At 43.1% G+C, this 17399-nt stretch overlaps 2 protein-coding genes across 4 annotated transcripts in view; both read right to left on the minus strand.

The window, feature by feature from the left end:
- Positions 1–1941: 1941 nt before the first annotated feature.
- On the minus strand, positions 1942–11829 carry brd2b (bromodomain containing 2b). 3 transcript variants are annotated; one of them, XM_061081523.1, is made up of 12 exons: positions 11720–11829; positions 8598–8886; positions 8340–8477; positions 7797–7941; positions 7444–7607; positions 6752–7261; positions 6458–6586; positions 6114–6347; positions 5741–5994; positions 5298–5614; positions 3648–3773; positions 2278–3505 (listed from the first exon to the last, which is right to left on the minus strand). In XM_061081523.1, exons 1-12 carry the CDS (start codon positions 11749–11751, stop codon positions 3375–3377), a joined length of 2469 nt encoding a protein of 822 aa, XP_060937506.1. In that variant the 5' UTR covers positions 11752–11829; the 3' UTR covers positions 2278–3374. The 3 variants fall into 3 exon arrangements, with proteins under 3 accessions (XP_060937507.1, XP_060937506.1, XP_060937505.1); XM_061081522.1 differs by having other exon boundaries at positions 6102–6347; XM_061081524.1 differs by lacking the exon at positions 3648–3773 and having other exon boundaries at positions 1942–2350; positions 6102–6347.
- A 1524-nt stretch (positions 11830–13353) lies between these two features.
- Positions 13354–17399, minus strand: part of tap1 (transporter 1, ATP-binding cassette, sub-family B (MDR/TAP)) — a 6923-nt gene continuing 2877 nt past the window's right edge. The window contains exons 5-13 of the mRNA XM_061080956.1: positions 17299–17399; positions 16875–17080; positions 16463–16660; positions 16158–16286; positions 15863–16057; positions 15591–15764; positions 15027–15186; positions 14222–14358; positions 13354–14129 (exon numbers count right to left, since the gene is read on the minus strand). The exon at positions 17299–17399 is cut by the window's right edge and continues 30 nt beyond it. Coding sequence (XP_060936939.1) covers positions 13896–14129; positions 14222–14358; positions 15027–15186; positions 15591–15764; positions 15863–16057; positions 16158–16286; positions 16463–16660; positions 16875–17080; positions 17299–17399 — 1534 coding nt within the window. The 3' untranslated portion in view covers positions 13354–13895. The remainder of the gene's footprint in view (positions 14130–14221; positions 14359–15026; positions 15187–15590; positions 15765–15862; positions 16058–16157; positions 16287–16462; positions 16661–16874; positions 17081–17298) is intronic.

Raw genomic sequence — 17399 nt, forward strand, 5'->3', positions numbered from 1 at the left:
GCACCTCGTAGTCAGCCGGCTCGGTGTGATGGACCCTGACAACCGGCGGCTGGGAGCGTGGAGAAGATCAGAGCAAAACATCAGCAGCTCAATGACCTGCAGAAGACAGAGTCACTTTATTTAATCCATTGAATTAAAGCACAGGGAGAGAGACCTAGAAGCAAATGAAGCCAAGGAAGTGAAACTGTTTGACCCATAATAACCTTCTTCAGTAGAACACACAGCAAATACACAAATAAAGTAATAAAGTAAAGTACATAAAACAAATAAGAAATTAGTGGTTATTTGATTTGAATAAAATAATCTGAAATAGACTGAATATAAGAAGAAGAAGAAACCTGCCTGTTTAATATTGATTTCTTTCTTTGCCTTTCATAGGGGGACTTTTGAACTCTTTAAACAAAACAACTGTCAACTCTGTCTCAGAAAGAGTCCAGAGAGCAGATGTGGTGTCTGTGCCCGAGCTGAACTGAGGCCTCAGACACCAGACACCATCCAAACTGCTGCTAAAGGTTTGACTGTGGTGTTTCTGGGTCCAGTCGAAACACAAGCAGGTGAACAAAATACCTACTTTTCCATGAAATGTTCGTATTCTTCATGTGCACCTGAATACAGAACTCTAAATGCCTCCTGACATTAAAGTGTTTCTTTAGAAGCTTACCTTGACCGGCTCTAGGAGAACAGATTAGCAGCAGCAGGATCAGGCTCTGCTCCATGTTGCAGGTGTCTCGTTCCTCCCAAACATTTCACATTCTGATGGAACTTCCTTCATAACACAAGCCAATCAAGGCCTGTGATTCAATGACAAGCTCGAAAACACTGCAGAGGATCGTGTGGCTGAGATTCTAACACGACTCACTGCTGCCACCTATAGAGCAAAGATGATAATCACAGCACGAGCCCCTGACTGAGTGGGATGCAATTTGATTGGTTGTTTACATTCATGTTGTTCACACTGTTTTATAGCAAGGGAATAACAAAAATTTTTGTTATGAGTCAAATTGTGATTTTTGAAAATGGGCTTTACAAATAAAATTGATTGATACATTGATTTCTGTCTCCACATCTTTATGAAACTGTGAGATGTTTAAGACCTAAATATTAGGCAGTGCTCTACAACACCATCATCAAATCACCAAATCAGGGAATGATTTGAAATAATATAGCTAGAACGGTACTCACTAGACAGTCCTATTAAATAAAATCAAGCTGCAGAAAATGTTACATACTATTTATCAGTCCTCTAAATATGACTGCTTTTTAAAAATCAATATTCATGCATTATTCCCTTTGAAGTTGGCTTAAAAAATAATTTAAAAAGGATTATGCAATGTTACAGAAAGTGTTTTTTTCTTTGTTCACATCACAAACTTGTATGGGTTATTTGTGTCATCCTTAAAACATAACCTCCTTCAGAGGTTAAAATACCCTTTAGACAGAGGGAGACACTGAAGATGAAGATATTCACTTTACTGTAAATATCTGAGAAGACAAAAACAGGAAATGTCATTTTTTTCTCCATGTGGCTTATCTTCTTTAGTTTGTTCAGATCCACTCATCAATTAATCCTCTAATTCTTGCAGCTCAATATTAACTATCAAAACTGAGTCAATTATGTTGATCAATAAGAAATGAAGTTCAGCCCCACATGCTAAGTTTGAAAATACAGCCTCAACTAGAATCTTACTCGGTAGATCACAACTGATCGTTTTCATCAAGATCGATGAATTATTCGCTGGGAAAAGGATGAAAATATCAAAAGAACCAGCATCTCACAATGTTAAAGGAGGGATCTGCCCTCTAATTCCAATTAAATTGACTACCGAACAAGGAATGAAACAGTATTTCATCATGAACGGAAAAGCTAGTCAATCAATAGAATGAAACCGTCAGACCAAATTCAAACTCTTCTACAGAAGTGAATATTTTAATAAACACAGTTGTCAAATGAAGGTATGATTCTGAGAGAACAACCAAGACAGGAATGAGAAATGACAGCATGTTAAAAAACAGGGAACTCAAAAAATAAACAGCAGAAATACAATAGTTTGTGCAATAGCAAATACAGTTTAAATATATACAAGCATATCTTCATTCGCTGAACATTCAACAACAGCTTTAACTACGCATTGGACTGTGAGGACTCTCCCGTCTCTTTATATACGTGTGGCGGCGTTCAACTTCAGTTTATTCAGTCAATTCCCATTGTTTCCAGAAAGTGCTGAGCAGCCCAACGATTGGTTTTCAGAATCCTTCGACCCAAGTGCGACAGATGTCTTCAACCCTTCACTCGTGTGAGGATTAGAAACCTGCTCTGGGACCTGATGACATTCAGCAGCCTGTGTTGTTCCTGTTCGATGTGAAGGACAAACGTTGAGAACAACACCAAAGCTGAGCTGCTTTCAAAATACTGAAGACAGACAGTAATTCAATCAGGGTCACGCTCAAGTCTGAAAACACTGCCACGTAGATCGAGACAAAATAAATAAGGAAACTCAATTGCAAACTTTGAAATTACAGTATTTTACCATATATCTATACTGTATTATAAATCCACCTTGTTTTCAAACAAGAACGAGAACTACAAGCTGTGAAAGAGAAACTGTTGCATGAAGCTCAATGTCGAACGAGGGAGATTTATGGCTGTAAACACAACTCGAGCTGTAACCAAGTTTAACTTTTGACCGGAATATGGCAGAAAACATGGATTTCATTTACTGCTCAAACAGACCTGCGGACATGAGGAGGAGTCTCCTTCACAATAAGTTATTTTCCCCTAATAATCACACAGTTATTCACAATCTGGATCATCAAGTCCGAGTCTAAGGGGGTTGGTCTAAAGATTAAGTGTGGCAGACGGCCAAGATGTTAGAAAAGGTAGGCTCGTGACCAAAACAGTTGCTGGTTCAAATTCCAGTAGCATCTGAGGAAATGTTGTTGAAGAAAACAAATAAATAACGACTCTTCCACTCCCTCACCACCAGGGGACACAGCGTAAAGGCCGACCAAAGCAGATTTTAGGGTATGGCCCGTCTTTCCACATCTTTTCTTTTTTTTTAACTACTCCACTTCCCTCTTTGGGGGATCACCATAAAATTCTTCTTTATAAAAGAAACATAAATTTGTACAAGTATTTACAAAGGGGAGGAGAGGGGAACCAAGGCATTTAGTGTTTGGGTTCTATATTGATCCACAGAGACATTGTTTCACGTCCCTCAGTCCCACATTCAAAACATTTTAGGTTTTTTGTTGCCATGGTGTCTAATATCTCAGCCCACTACGGTTTCAGGGTGTGTTGTGTCCGGGGCCAGCCCAAGTCCCTGAGTTATTAGTGTTTTGTTTTTTTATCCCACTCTTAGCGGCTGCTTAGGATCTCAGCCAGAGTCTGAATCGCTGGTGTCTGAGGACGACGATGAGGAGGATGACGAAGAGGAGTCGGAGCTGGAGCTGCTGCCGCTGAGGCGCGCGGGCTGCGCGTTGGTCTCCACAGCACTGGGCTTCTCCGCTGAGGAAAGGAGGAGTGGGTTAGATCGAGAGAATCTGATTCTACATCTGCAGATTCTCAGGTACAGATGAAAAGAACCATTTATGCACATGTAAAAGGTTCAGAAGACACACATTCAGAAAGGGAAGATGCACAAGCTCACCTTTAGCTTTCGTAGGTTTCTTGACAGAGTTGAGTTGCCCGCTGACGTCCTGCAGCCTCTTCTCCAGCTCCCTCCTCTTCTCCAGAGTCAGCTCCTCTTTAGATTTGCCAATACTGCCTTTCCCTGCTGCAGGTGAACAACGACAAGGCTGTTACACCTGATATCCACATAGACAATACAGCTGCAACTACTGTTACTGAAGATGTGCTAAGAGGGGGAGTGGTGTGTAAAGGGAGTTAGTGTTTGGTCTGTAAACATTACAAAAATATGAGATGTGCCCATAACAAAGGCCCAAGGTGTGTTTTCAAATTGCTTTCAGTGTTTCCCTTACAATTATAACGGTTTGAATGGTCCACTGGCACAGGACGGAGAAACGGAGAAAGAGACAGTGACTGAACGGGCAAGAGTAAAGCAAAGAGCGTTCCACAGAGATCTACAACGGCACAAAACTAAGTTAGAAACCTCCGAATATTTAGGTTTACCGCTAGGTTCAAACTAACAACGGTTGCGGGACAACCAAGTGTAGGTAAATAATGGGAAACACCACTGGATTCTTTCGTCTTCAATTCGGGTATTTAGTTTATTTGAGACTAGAAAATGATGTGAGGGCAAAACCTCCACGACGCTGTCGAGTGAGACAAAGACAATTACACATTTTCCTCGAAAAATTATGATATATAAAGGATGAAAATAGATGCAAACCTGTTTCCTGTGTATAGACTAATCATTTCAGCTCTACACATCATCCCAGAGCTGAAGTACAAGTTGCACCATCATCCGGCAGCTTCGTAAACAGCTGACTTAGCCGTTTTTAATCAGGTAGGGCAAGTAAAGATATGACCGTTCGTCATGTTGACATCAAATTACAGTTAGTTGTTAACAGGAGGAAATAAACCCAAGAAAATGTATGTTACTACTGGTCATTCATGTGGAAAACCTCCTGACCTGCCTCAAATATAAGGACTTCCATGACATGTCATTGATTAAATGCTTTACGCTTCAGTGCAACACAGTGCATACTAACTCAGCAAGTTCATCATTTTAATTTTCCACATGGGATAAGCTGCTCGAGACCAATACAGCAGCGTTTACTCAGGAGGAAAACTAGCTCTCGTTCACCGAGGAGAGATGAATGAGAGAAGTGGGTGCAGAACCAAAGTCAAGTGCATGGACAGGCTGAGAAAACGTCATTATATTCCTGTCGGTTTGGTGCAATACTATAGTTACACTTTTATAGCTTCAGCAGTCCGGTCAGGGTGAAATCTAACTTTGATATAATACGATTGCCTCGTCATGCCGCTTCTTTTTTGGCAGGCCTTCCCTGTTTTATAAATTTCATATCGAAAAGCATGTGGTGCTTTACAAAGATCAGCTGCTTTGAGATGTGTTGCTGCTCGAGGGGGGGGAAATTGTCCTTTTTTCTTTCTGCTGTGTCTTAATGATGCTGTAAAGCAATCACAGTGAAAATCAGGGTCACTTAAAGATCTGCAGATTGGGTGTGTTTGTCTGGCCAGAGGCTGGACCTCAGCTTGGTGCTGCATAAAGGTCATTTTGATCACATGCTGCTGTCACTGTATATAATCAGATATGTGGGAGGTTACAAAGAAGACATGTTTGAGTTAATATGTCCCTGGTGGACGGTTCATCTACCTGGCTCTCCGAAAGACTTGCGCGGCTTCTTCCTCAGACAGGTCATGACGTAGCGCTCCAGCTCTTTTAGTGTCGATGGTTTCAGTGTTTCGAAGTCGATCTCAATCTCCTCCGGGTTGGTGTCCCTCAGGGAAGGCTCCCTGGACTGGATGATGTGGACCACGCGACCCAGCTTCTCCCCCGGCAGCTTGTTGATGTCCAGGCTTAGCTGGCGCTTCTCGTCGTACGACATGGGCACGATCTCGTCCTCCTCCTCCGAGTCGTAGTGCGGCAGCATGGAAGGGGCCGCCGGCGGCTCGAAGGGCTTCTTTGCGCTCCTGAAGAAGAGAGAGAAGAGATCAAATCAGGACGAGGGTAAATATTATCAGCCGGTGCTTAACAACTTGAAGATACGATAAAGCTTTACAATAACTGATAAAGTGGGTAATCACTTTACTACTGACTTGCTGTTCTTGTTACTCTTCTTCCCCTGGCTCTTCTTGGTCTGCGAGCCACCTTCTCTGGCAGACTTGCTCTTGAGGATTTTTCCCGGCATCTTCCATTCCTCAGAGCCCGCTCTGCTCCTGCTGCCTCGACTCTTCTTCTCCAGCTTCTTCTTTTTCTTCTTCTCCTTTTTCTCCTTCTTCTCTTTTTTCTTCTTGGTCTTGACAATGGGACCTTGAGAGAGGGCGGCCAGCTGCTCGTGCATGGCTTTGAGCTGAGGGAAGATTCAAAACATCAAAATTATCACAGTGAAAAACATTTTGTTTCCACGTGAAATGTGTTGTAACACTTGAATGACTAAATAGCAACTGCAGGCCTTACTTGTGTGCACACCTGATCCTGCAACTCAGCCAAGCGATGTGCTCGCTCCTCTTCACTGTCGGAGCTGGGGCTGCTCTCGCTCGCCTCACTCTCGCTGCTGGGCTCACTCTCAGAGCCAGAGGACGATGACGAGGAAGAGGAGGAGGAAGAGGACGAAGAGGATGTTGGGTTGCCACTCATGGACATGTTTGTACGGTCCATGTGTGGCTCGTCGGGCATCTTGGCAAAACGGAACTCAAAAACATCCTGGGGCACGAAAGAAAAAGCCCAAATCAAAGATGAGAAATGGGAGGAAACATCAAATACAAAGACTCGTGCTGAATGTTTTAAAAGTCAAATGAGGAAGCGAAGCTCACCTGCAGCTTCCGAGCCATGGCGACAACATCGTGGTCAGGTGGGTTGTACTTGTAGCAGTTGGAGAACATGAGTCGGACATCGCTGGCAAACTGCTGCGCCTCCCTGTATTCACGACAGTCCATCTTCCTCTGAACACACATGGGGAAGATGAATTTTAGTGCTTCACGCAGGCACATTTTTGACTTTCAGGATGTTAGATTTAAAGCCACTAAGAAATGTTATTTTTATCCAAAGAAACATAATATTCAATGCTTATTACTACTTCACAGAATTAAAAGTATGTGGGACTTCACCTTGATGGAGCTGAGGTCCATGGGACACTTGATGATGTCGTGATAGTCGTGAAGTCCCAGGGCGGCGGTGTCCACAGGTGTGTAGAAAGGCCAGGCGAGCGCTGCGTGTTTCTTGGACAGCATGTCCTTCAGCAGCCCGCTGCAGTACCTCAGCTGAGGACTCAGTTTGCTCTTCTTCAAGGCCTGAGGCTGGACCGAATCGGGCAAGTCCTTCTTGGGGGGTTTGATGGGACGTCCGCTGCCGACCCTGCGTCCACCACCGGCCATCATTGGCTGGAGGAGGACAGGACCTCCAGCGCTCCTGACCAGGCCCATCCCAGGTGGAGTGTCTAAGCCCATGCCCCCCATGGAGATGGTGTGCATGGAGGTGTCGTGAACTTGGCCCCCGTGTCCGCCTTTCCCTAAACCTACCATGTGGGTCGCTCCAGACATGCCCACACCCGAAATGCCCACAGTAAAGCCCATGTTGGAGGGGGTGGTGGTGTCTGCCTTCCTTTTCACACCTTTCTTCTACAGAAAACAATACAGAGGTTGGAAGTTACTACAATTATTCAACTCATTACTCCTTTTTAAACTTTTTTAGAAACTTTAAAACACTGAATACACCAAATATTTTAAAGTTTCGATGTACTAGGAATCAGCGTTTTGCTTGTGTTCCACCATATGATACTGACTTTGTGTTTTCTAAATACCTTGGTTGTGGGCTGTGTAGGAGGCAGGCCCATGATGTTGGCGGGGGGGAGGCTTTTGGTCAGCACAGTCTGGGGAGAGTTAGCGAGCATGGACTCCCCAGTGTCTGAGGAGGAAGGGGAGTAGGCCGACTGGGACACTGCTGGCACCTGCTGAGCCCTGGATGCTGAGAAACCAAGTCAACTTTTAAAATAGGAGCTGAAATCAAAAACTGAGCTGAATATTGATATTCGAGAATAACATTAACACCAAGAAGTTTGGTGGAAGCATATTATTCAGAACAGAAAACTACTGAATATTTCCAGTGGTTAAAACAGTACAACAACAACTCTGTAAGACTTTGTCATTAACTCACAACTAGACTTGCGACCTTTTCCCCTGTTGTTTTTGTTTCGAGGAGTTGGAGGTGGGAGCTCCACTTCCTCCTGGGGCATCTGGGCCACTTTCTGCAGGAAGATCTTCTCTAGGGACTGGGCCATCAGCACAATGTCGTCTGTGGGCTAAAACACAAAAACAGTTCATTAACATATTAGTAAAACACAAAAAAGTGATGCATTTTCATTCAAACATACAACTTATTTTAACTGAAATTCCTTTTTTTTCTAAGTGCTTTTTCTAAGCTGTTGGGGAAGAAAACCTTTGCACACGTGTATCTTGAGAAAAAATAAATAATGAAACCTCCAACACATTTTCAAAGTAAATAAAGCTGCTTCCGGTGCTTCTCTGAATGCCTTGATCTTTATATAACCCTGTGTTATCACTGATGTGACTAGAGTCACCTTGTATAACATGTTTATAAAAAGGGAGGGGGAATGTTATTAGGAAGAGCATGCAATAGAAATGAAAAAGAAAGCAATAACAGGATGGACAGAGCTCTGTTCTCTAGCGTTTCACCTACCTTGTTGTAGATGTAGCAGTTGGTGAACATGGTGTTGAAGTCCTGTATGCACTCACTTGCACAGCGGTAGAAGCTGTTCTCAAGGCGCTTTTTTATGGTCCCCATGTCCATGGGCTGTTTAATAATTTTATGGTAATCCTGAAAAAGACAGAATAAGACACTAAAGACACTCCAAATTTACAAAATGATCCTAATGGGGAGATTTGCTTTGCACAGACATGAATAAATGCATCAAATGAAAGTAGAAAGTGAACTCACTGGTAGGCTGAGCCTGGAGGCATCCACAGGCTCATGGAAAGGCCAGGCAAAGTGGTGCCTCCACAGGCTCTTAACCAGGGTCCTCTGGAGGTACTGCAGCTGGTTGGTCATCCGGCCTTGGCGGCTGGGATCCTTGACCAGGGGCTGCATCGGGGCTGGGGGGCCCTGGGGCAGGGTGTGCGGCAGGGAGGGGCTCTCAAAGTCCTCGTACAGCAGGGAGGGCTTGCGAATGCGTTTGCCCGAGCTGCTGTGCTGGTCCATCCCGCCACTGGACAACCCGACTAGGGAGCTACAGTTTAGGCAAACAGAAGGAACAGAGGATGGAAAAATGAGAACACTGCTGGGAATAGAAAAGTTCAGGAACAGACATGCTATCTTCTAAACACACAGAGAAAACCGTACCTGCTATTTTCACAGTCGACTCTGCTTAATAAATTGTTCTACCGTCATTGATTGAACACATTGATTCTGATCTGACATTCACTAGAATCCACTCCTGGACAATCTTCAGCCAATACAGGCTTTATTTATGTCACCCATGTGACCAGTGAAACCATGGCTCCGTCTCCCAGTCAGCTAAACGTTATCGAGGGAAACTAGAATTCAATCGACTACTTTTAAAACAGCAATGGGAACCATCATCCCATGGGTTCTCACCAGTTAAAAAAAACATCAGTCAATTATAATAAGGCTGAGTGATAAACCACCAAAAGCTGAGCAATATGTTATCCACTTTTTCTCCTGCGAGTAATGGAAAAAGCTTTACTTTTAAAACTGTCACTCATTAATGACACATCATTAATATGTCGCACTCTAAAGCTGCAAGAATTATTAATAAATGCACAAATTATTTAACTTAAAAAGAAAACATTTGACAACAGGGTTTTAAGAAACTGTGATGATAGTTGTTTCACTGCACTGATCATGAATATAAATAAATAATAATAATAATAGGTGGTTTGGTTTCATTCTAAACAGTGGATTGTGCAGCCACTATTTAACAAAAACTCATGTAAATATTAATATTTTTTGTATATTTATTCCTCATTGTAGAGAAAGAATGGATGAAATAAAAAGGACAATCTTGGCATTGGAAATAAAGACTTAAGCTAATTTTAAAAAGGAAGATGATGCAGACCTCAAAATGCTCTAAAAAGAAAAGTCCCCCCATCTTCAGTGTAGCCTGTTATTCAATGAGACGACATAAGAGCATTTACTACACAGCTTAACAGAGGTGTCTCAGTCCACATAGTCAAAGGAACCCCCTCTGAGCAGAGCACATGCACCAGATCAGGACACACACACACACACAGACACAGACACACACACACAAACCCCGGCAAAGCCTGTGAGCTGATCTTCTCCATCAGTCAGAATCCCAGCAACACAAAGAAAGGCTCAGAGGCGTTTGTGTTAGGAAAAGCATGACACTGCTGTGTAGTAAATACAACACAATACAATTCCAGTCTTATTTGGGCACCGCATATTGTAGCCTTTTGTTATTTATCAGGTAATATTGTAAAAGAAGGAATTAGACATTGTATTATGAATAAAATGGGTTGTATCAAAACACTTAGATCTCACAATGTAAGAATATTAATTAGCATTGCAATGATTCACAAAATCAAGAGAAGGACCTCAAATGTGTGATTAGTTTTGGAGAGGGGGGGCTGAAAATGCATGAGCCCAGCTGATTGCAAGTGTGATTCATGGATCATGATGGGAAAATAACTACTTTTTGGATATGTTGTGTACAAACATCATGGGGGGGAATACGGTTAAGTTTCCCTTTGGCTATAGAATCACTTTAAATGCATGTATTCCTGTAAACACCTGCTGCTGTCGCCCTCTACAGATAATGAGCTCATGTTAGATAAATCATAAATGTCTCACAATATGCAAGATATGACACAAGCATGATCCTTAGGAAACACTGACTTTTTGATTTCATATAAGCAAAGCCATGTACACACACACACACTTCAATGAGACTGAATCCACTCCTGCTCCCACTAACACACACCAGTATTCCCACATTAGATTCTAAAAACAACGTGTTTTCACTAAAGAGGATCCGATGGAGGAGAAATAAAAACACATGTGGCTGTTGCCCTCTACAGATAATGAGTTCATGTCAGATGAATAATAAACTTATCACAATATGCAAGATATGACAAATAGTCTGAGCACAAGCATGATCCTAAGGAAACATGTGAATCCTTCTTTATTCTAAGGCTCTGGGATTTCATATAAGCAAAGCCATGCACACACACAAATACACACACACACAAACACACACACTTCCATGAGACTGAATCCACTCCTGCTCCCACTAACACACACCACTATTCCCACATTAGAGTCTTAAAACAACGTGTTTTCACTAAAGAGGAAGCGATGGAGGAGAAATGAAAACACAAGCGGCTCCACAGCAGAGGATCACGTGGTCGGGACGCCCCGCCCTCCCTGTTTGTAAACACTGGCCTCACGATGACAGCAAACGGATGACGGACCCATTTTTATATCATTTATCATAATGCAAAATATTGAAATAACCAAAGTGGGGTTTTTCCCGGTGCTGCAGCAGAGACGGATCCCAACACCGTTACCCGTTGATCCGGGCTCGTTATTCCACCTAGCATGTAGCCGCTGCTAGCAGGGGGGGGGGGGCTAGCTGGCGTCACCAGATTTCAATCAAAACATTAAATTAATATTTAATATTAGACTGCAACCGGAATCACATGGGGGTAAATGAAGTGCATTAGCAAAGCGGACTGGGATATTTCGCAGTGGTTAGCATCAAGAGCAGCGGGATTACACGGGCAATGAATGACAGGGAGCCGGGGGGGGGGGGGGGCAGCTGTCATCCACGGTCCGGGTTCCAAAGATGTAGCTAAAAGATAAACAAATAAATAATTAAATACATAAATAAATATATAAGGTATTTAGCAACGAATCGGGGATGAGCAGCGCCGCGATGGGAAGCTAGCTAGCTAGCTGGGTGGAGAGAGAGACAAGCTAGCGCCGCCGTTGGGAAGCTAACGGTCCGGATGACACTCGTCCTCCGGCTCCATGGCCGCTGCGGAGCTGGGTTAAACCCTCCGTCCCCCCGGGTAGTCTACCTGTCGTGAGGCGGGTTGACGGCCGCTTCCATCCGGGGTTCCAATTCTCCCAACGCCCGCTGACACTGTCCGCCCGGGGAGAGAGAAAAGCAAAACACACCCGCCCGAGCTCCCACCGCAGCGAAATGGCGACGGTTCACTTCCGTGTGTCGCTATATAAACCCCTCCCTCCCCCGCCGCGGAGCTGTGACGTACTTCCGGTGTCGCTTTTGCCCGGCTCTGCGCTCCGATTGGCCGGAGCTCCAAGCCCCGCCCCCCTGCTCGGAACACGCTGTCCTCAATCAGCTGTTGAGTGAAAACAATGGAGGCTGCGTCGCACTGCGTGGATTTCTACGTGTTTTAGCTTCTTTAAACGCGGGTTTGTCTTTTCAGGCGAGTGTCCGCGGGTCTGCGGGGACGCGGGTTGTGTTGCACCCGGGTTTTGTGCCTCATATTGCGGATTACCTGCAGGGAACTGGCCCCCTGATATGTGTTAAAGATGTGCAACTGTTTCCATCTGGATTTTGTGTATTGATAATTCCAGGGCTGGAAACAAACCGCAGGATTTATCAAGTTGTTATGAATTGGAAAACAATAACAACGCAGAAGTAGAGACACTACACAAGGCAGTGTTGTTTTTTATCAAATTATCACTTTCTTTATCAATAGGCGTAAAGGGGTTGATTTCATTCAAAATCGATTAATTGTTAGGTGAATAAAATGTTTAATTATTCCCTTAATGTTAAAATAGAATGTTTATATGTAATATTTGCACTGCCCTAATCAGTATTACTTACATTCTCATTCATTCATTCTACTCAGTAATATATTAATAATTTAGATTTTATATTTAGGGCGCCCCGAGCCCCCGGAACGCGTTCACATTGACCGATCTTCACAAAAATCGATACACAGGGGTGTATCATGACCAGAGAAATGATAAAGTCTTAAGGGGCATTATGAAAAACACAACAGGAAGCCCGCCATTTTGCATTTCGTGGCCATTTTCCACATATTTACTTTGAGGTACATGTACCAGGACTTACATCATATCAACTTCAAATTGAGATGAGCGTCATCACAACAAGACGGAGATACAAACTGTTTGACCGTGGCGTGGCGTCCAGGTCTGATGACACGCCATCAACACTCGATGTTCTGTATCTCAGACATACATGGACCCTGAATCCTTTGATACTGAGCCATCAAACAACTCCTCTCCTTCAAAGACAGTGTCAGTGGTCATAGATCAAAGATCAACGGAATATTTTATGTCTTTCAAGAGTGACGTCTCTCTCTTTTTCTCTCTCTCTCTCTCTCTTTCTTTCTCTCGGAATTGTGACATTTCCTCAAACTGTGTAAATATTGAGGTATGGAGAAGGTTCATCCTTTTTCAGCGCAGAAACTAGTATTGATCTGATGAAACATAAGTATGTGTATCTAAAGCATCACTTTCCATGACAGCTTGAATTGGAATCATCTCAACTCAAAAAGCTGCAAAACATATGTAATTTTCAAAGCAAAAATATCAATAAATAATTACCATAAAATGAAACACTTCAATCACAGATCAATAGTTTTATGCTCTTATAAAACTGAAACTCAACACATGGTAGACAAGGACAATAAAGGAGTAATTCATTCAAATTATTTATTGTCATAACTAAAGAGAGGCAAACTAGAACTAAGAACTAATATTAATTTACTTACAAGATTAATACAGGGAAAAGTTGGATAAAACATTTGACAAATATAAAAAAAAAAAAATATACAGCCAAAATGTTTAGGAAAACTAATTTGTAAATAGTGCAATATGAAACATCATATACAACTCTGGAGTGCATTAAGATCATAAATTATGAAAGTAGATTTGGTACCATAGGCTGGTGTGTTAAAGGGCGGCAATTCGGAAAGTCGAATGGATAAATGCAGCTGATGATTCTCATTCAAAACTAACCCCATTTATATCATGGCATCACATAATTAAGTGTAATATTATACATCTATAACACTATCCAAGTTGTTCCTTCCTCTTCTTCCAAGGTGCAAGGAGGCACAAATCTCTACCAATACAATAAGCGTTGTTTAACAATAAAACTTAAAGTGTAGCTGGAGTTTTCACACCTTCACGTCCAGACTTTCAACCAGCAACTCCTCTGTAGCTTGACTTCTCTGGCTCCTTGGGGACCCAGAGGTATCATGACTGTGCATCGTTCCTCTCCTCTCCTTTGCGCTGAAAGCCCATATTGTACTTTTTCACCATGTCAGCATAAAGGCCGCCTTTCTCCAGCAGCTCGCCATGGCTGCCCTCCTCCTGTATCACCCCCTCACTGAGGACGACTATATGATTGGCCTTCTCTACAACATTCATCTGGTTGGAAATCAGCAGCACGGTGCAGCGGTTGGTTTGGTTCAACAAAGCTTGGTAGACCTGTTGAGTACAACCACGACTTGCTGTTATATGAAGAGAAAAAGAGACAAATCAGGAGCAAAAACAATGTGTGAAACACAATCATTTCCTACCTGGTATTCATTTTCTAAATCCAAGTCACTGGTGGCGTTGTCCAGTATCAGAATTTTGGGACGTCTGATTAAAGCTCTGGCAATGGAGATGCGCTGCTTCTGGCCTCCAGCTACCTGCCCCCCCTTCTCTCCGGCATCTATACAACAGAACGACATACTTTGTTCATGTACTTACTTGGGGAACAGTGTATTTTGAATTCTGCATGAACGGAAGAACCCGAGTGCTTTTGGTTCCTAGTGCACTTAATTAAATGTATTAGTTCCTCCACTGCTGTCAGCAGGATTTCTGCAGGTCTCATACTTTCTATAAGGCTTTTTAATACCAGACTACAACTGAATGACCAGCGGGGACAATAGTGCTCAGATTTTCCTGTACTTCTCAGCAGTATAATATTTAATAATATGTGTGAAACAACCTGTGTCCAGGTAGGTGTTAGAAAATGGATAAATGGACTAACCCAGAATTTATTGATGCATTTTGGCACGTTTTCCTATAGTGCTTGCTGTAGTTGTGTAAGTGAAGACTGAACATCCTGTGAACACAACCCAGCATCTTAACCGTCCCACTTCTCTCGTTGAGGGTTAAGGACAAACGACCTTGTTAAGCCCCACGAGGCAAATTGTGATTTGTGAATATGGGCTATTTGATTGCTTGATTGAGACACTCTGGTGCGACAGCTTGACGGAAACAGTTCCTTCTCCTTACAGGCATATGTTCTATTTTCTGTGCGAGCATCTAAGAATTTATATTAACAGGAAAAATCATTCCAATTTCTTCCAGAAAGTAGAAAGTCCGGCTCTGAACCTGTGTCATATTGATTTGGCAGCCCCATGATGAAGTCGTGGGCGCTCGCCAGCTTGGCAGCGCGGTGCATCTCCTCATCAGAGGCGTCCTCGAAGCCGTACTTGATGTTCTCCCGCACCGAGCGACCGAACAGCACACAATCCTGGCTCACCACGGCAATCTATGAACACAGAGGATGAGGAGGGAACAGTTAGTGGCTGTATAGTTGTCACAGCTGAAGCTAAGATGTGTTAACAGAGTAGAAGGTTTCGATGAATTGTGAATCACCTTCTCTCTTTTCTCACCTTCTATCTATCTTCTTTCCTTGTTTACAGCTCTGAGCAACTTAAATTTCATTTTCAAATTTCAATGTTTGCAATATGATGACGTATTAAAAAGTGTTGCATGTTTTTGTTTTTTTACATTGTTTTTTCGTGGTAATGTAGGAATATTTACACAAATTTACTCTATTTTTAAAGAAAACAGATCTCTACTTTCTAAAGAATGACAATTACTCCCGGGATTAAATCGACCCATCTAACTAAACTTTCTTCAAACACCAGCTTAACTTTGCTGCGGACCCACCTTGTCGTGTAGGTACTGGTCTTTATAGCTCTGCAGTGGTTTTCCATCCAGTTGGATCTCCCCTGCTTGGGGCTGATAAAACCTCTCGAGCAGTTTGACACAGGTGGTCTTCCCTGATCTGTTGAGCCCGACAAGGGCAGTGGTTTGACCTGGTTTTAGCTCCATCGACACATCCTATGGGAAGAGAGGATTTGGTTTAATTGAAGAGGGGAAAATCACTTAAATTGTTAACATAATTAATGCACAGGAGATAAACATAAATACACACACACCTTCAACACAATTTTCTTTTCATCGGCTGTGACAGGGTAAGAAAATCGGACATTCTTGAATTGAATGTGTCCCTGAAGAGTTTCGGGGGCCAAAGTGCCGTCTGGGGGTGTTTCAGGTTTCCGATCCAAATACTCAAAGATCTTCTGAGAGCCACCGATTGCCTTCCTCACATCCGGGTAAGCACGCATCACACCCTGGAAGAGAAGTGAAGGTCAAGCAAAACTGGGCACTTGCTGATACGACTGTGGGCTACTCTGCACAAAATGATTTGCTGCTTCTTGGCATGCGGCTCACCTCAACAGCAGAGGCAAACTGTAGCTCGTAAAGGATGAAGGACACCAGGTCCCCACTGCTGACAGCCCCCCCGGTCACAAGAGTCCCGCCATAGTACAGAATAAACACCTTCAGGGCTAAAGTGGTGATCTGGGAGAACATAAAATACAATTATTCCACTGTGGACCGCCTGCATTCCAAGATCTTAAGAGTCTCAATGGCAAGTTGCAGGAAGCAACCTCACTGAGACATTTCAGACACTTCGAGCAATTCATTCTCTAGACTAACCACGTATACTTTTTAGCACACATCAGTATTCGACTCACGCTGTTGGACCAGGTAGAGGCCGCATAGCCAGCAGCTTCCTTTTTGTTCAGGCTGTAAGTTTCCTCCAGCTGCCGTCTGTACCGCTCTGTCTCGCCATCCTCGTTGGCAAAACTCCTCACTGTCTTCATGTTGGAGAAGGTCTCGGTGGCCACCTGGTTGGCCTTAGCAAGTGACTCCTGAACTTTTACAGCAATTTTCTGAGACAGATTAAAAAAAGAACGATTAAAAAATGAATTAATAATGTGTTTTAAGAAATTAAATCCTCTTTTGTGACGATAATTGTATCTACACTGAATTTTGGGGACTGATATCTATGTGTGTATGAAATTAACTTCAAATGTATGGGGACTATTGGGTTTTGGTGGGAGGAAAGCACTCTACATATAATATATAGCGTATATTTATGTTTACCTGGTAGAATTGTCCGATGAGCTTTGGTATGACCCAGATGATGGGCAGTCCCATGCAAGTGAACAAGGTCATTTTCCAAGACTGGCTCACCATGAAGAACAAGAGGAAGAGAAAGCGTGCTGTGTACCACATCACAAGACTGAGTTCCTCGCTCAGCGCCTCGCTCAGTTTATTGGCGTCTGTGGTGATGCGGGAAACCAGTTCACCTGAGAGGGAAGTTGGGTCGTTAGTTTTCCTGTGAAGTGAGGAGCTGTCCATCCGTGAGTAAATTAAAAATGATCAGAGAACTGAGGTTGGCCTTGATAAAAAATAAAAGCCTGGTACCATACGGACAAAATATATTCAGGATTTATTCACAGTGGTCGACTGTGCGACGGGCTTTCATTTAAAGATAACTTTGCGTTGTCAGTCGTTTGCAATTTACCAGTCTTATGGGCATCAAAGAAAGTTATATCCTGTTTCAGCACGGCCTGGAAGACAACTTCCTGCACCGAGGTGTGGATGTTGCTCATGGTCATATTGTAG

The sequence above is a fragment of the Limanda limanda genome, chromosome 11 (genome assembly GCF_963576545.1).
Source record: "Limanda limanda chromosome 11, fLimLim1.1, whole genome shotgun sequence".
In the NCBI taxonomy this organism is placed as follows: Eukaryota; Metazoa; Chordata; class Actinopteri; order Pleuronectiformes; family Pleuronectidae; genus Limanda; species Limanda limanda.

What these genes read in the sequence shown, in the direction of transcription:
- brd2b (XM_061081522.1), bottom strand. Translation starts at nt 11,751, where the DNA reads ATGGAAGCGGCCGTCAACCCGCCTCACGACAG. An exon ending in CCTCCAGGCTCAGCCTACCA is followed by an intron (nt 8,478 to 8,597) that starts GTGAGTTCACTT and finishes TGTCTTTTTCAG; the next exon opens with GATTACCATAAAATTATTAA. An exon ending in AGGATCAGGTGTGCACACAA is followed by an intron (nt 5,995 to 6,101) that starts GTAAGGCCTGCA and finishes ATCTTCCCTCAG; the next exon opens with CTCAAAGCCATGCACGAGCA.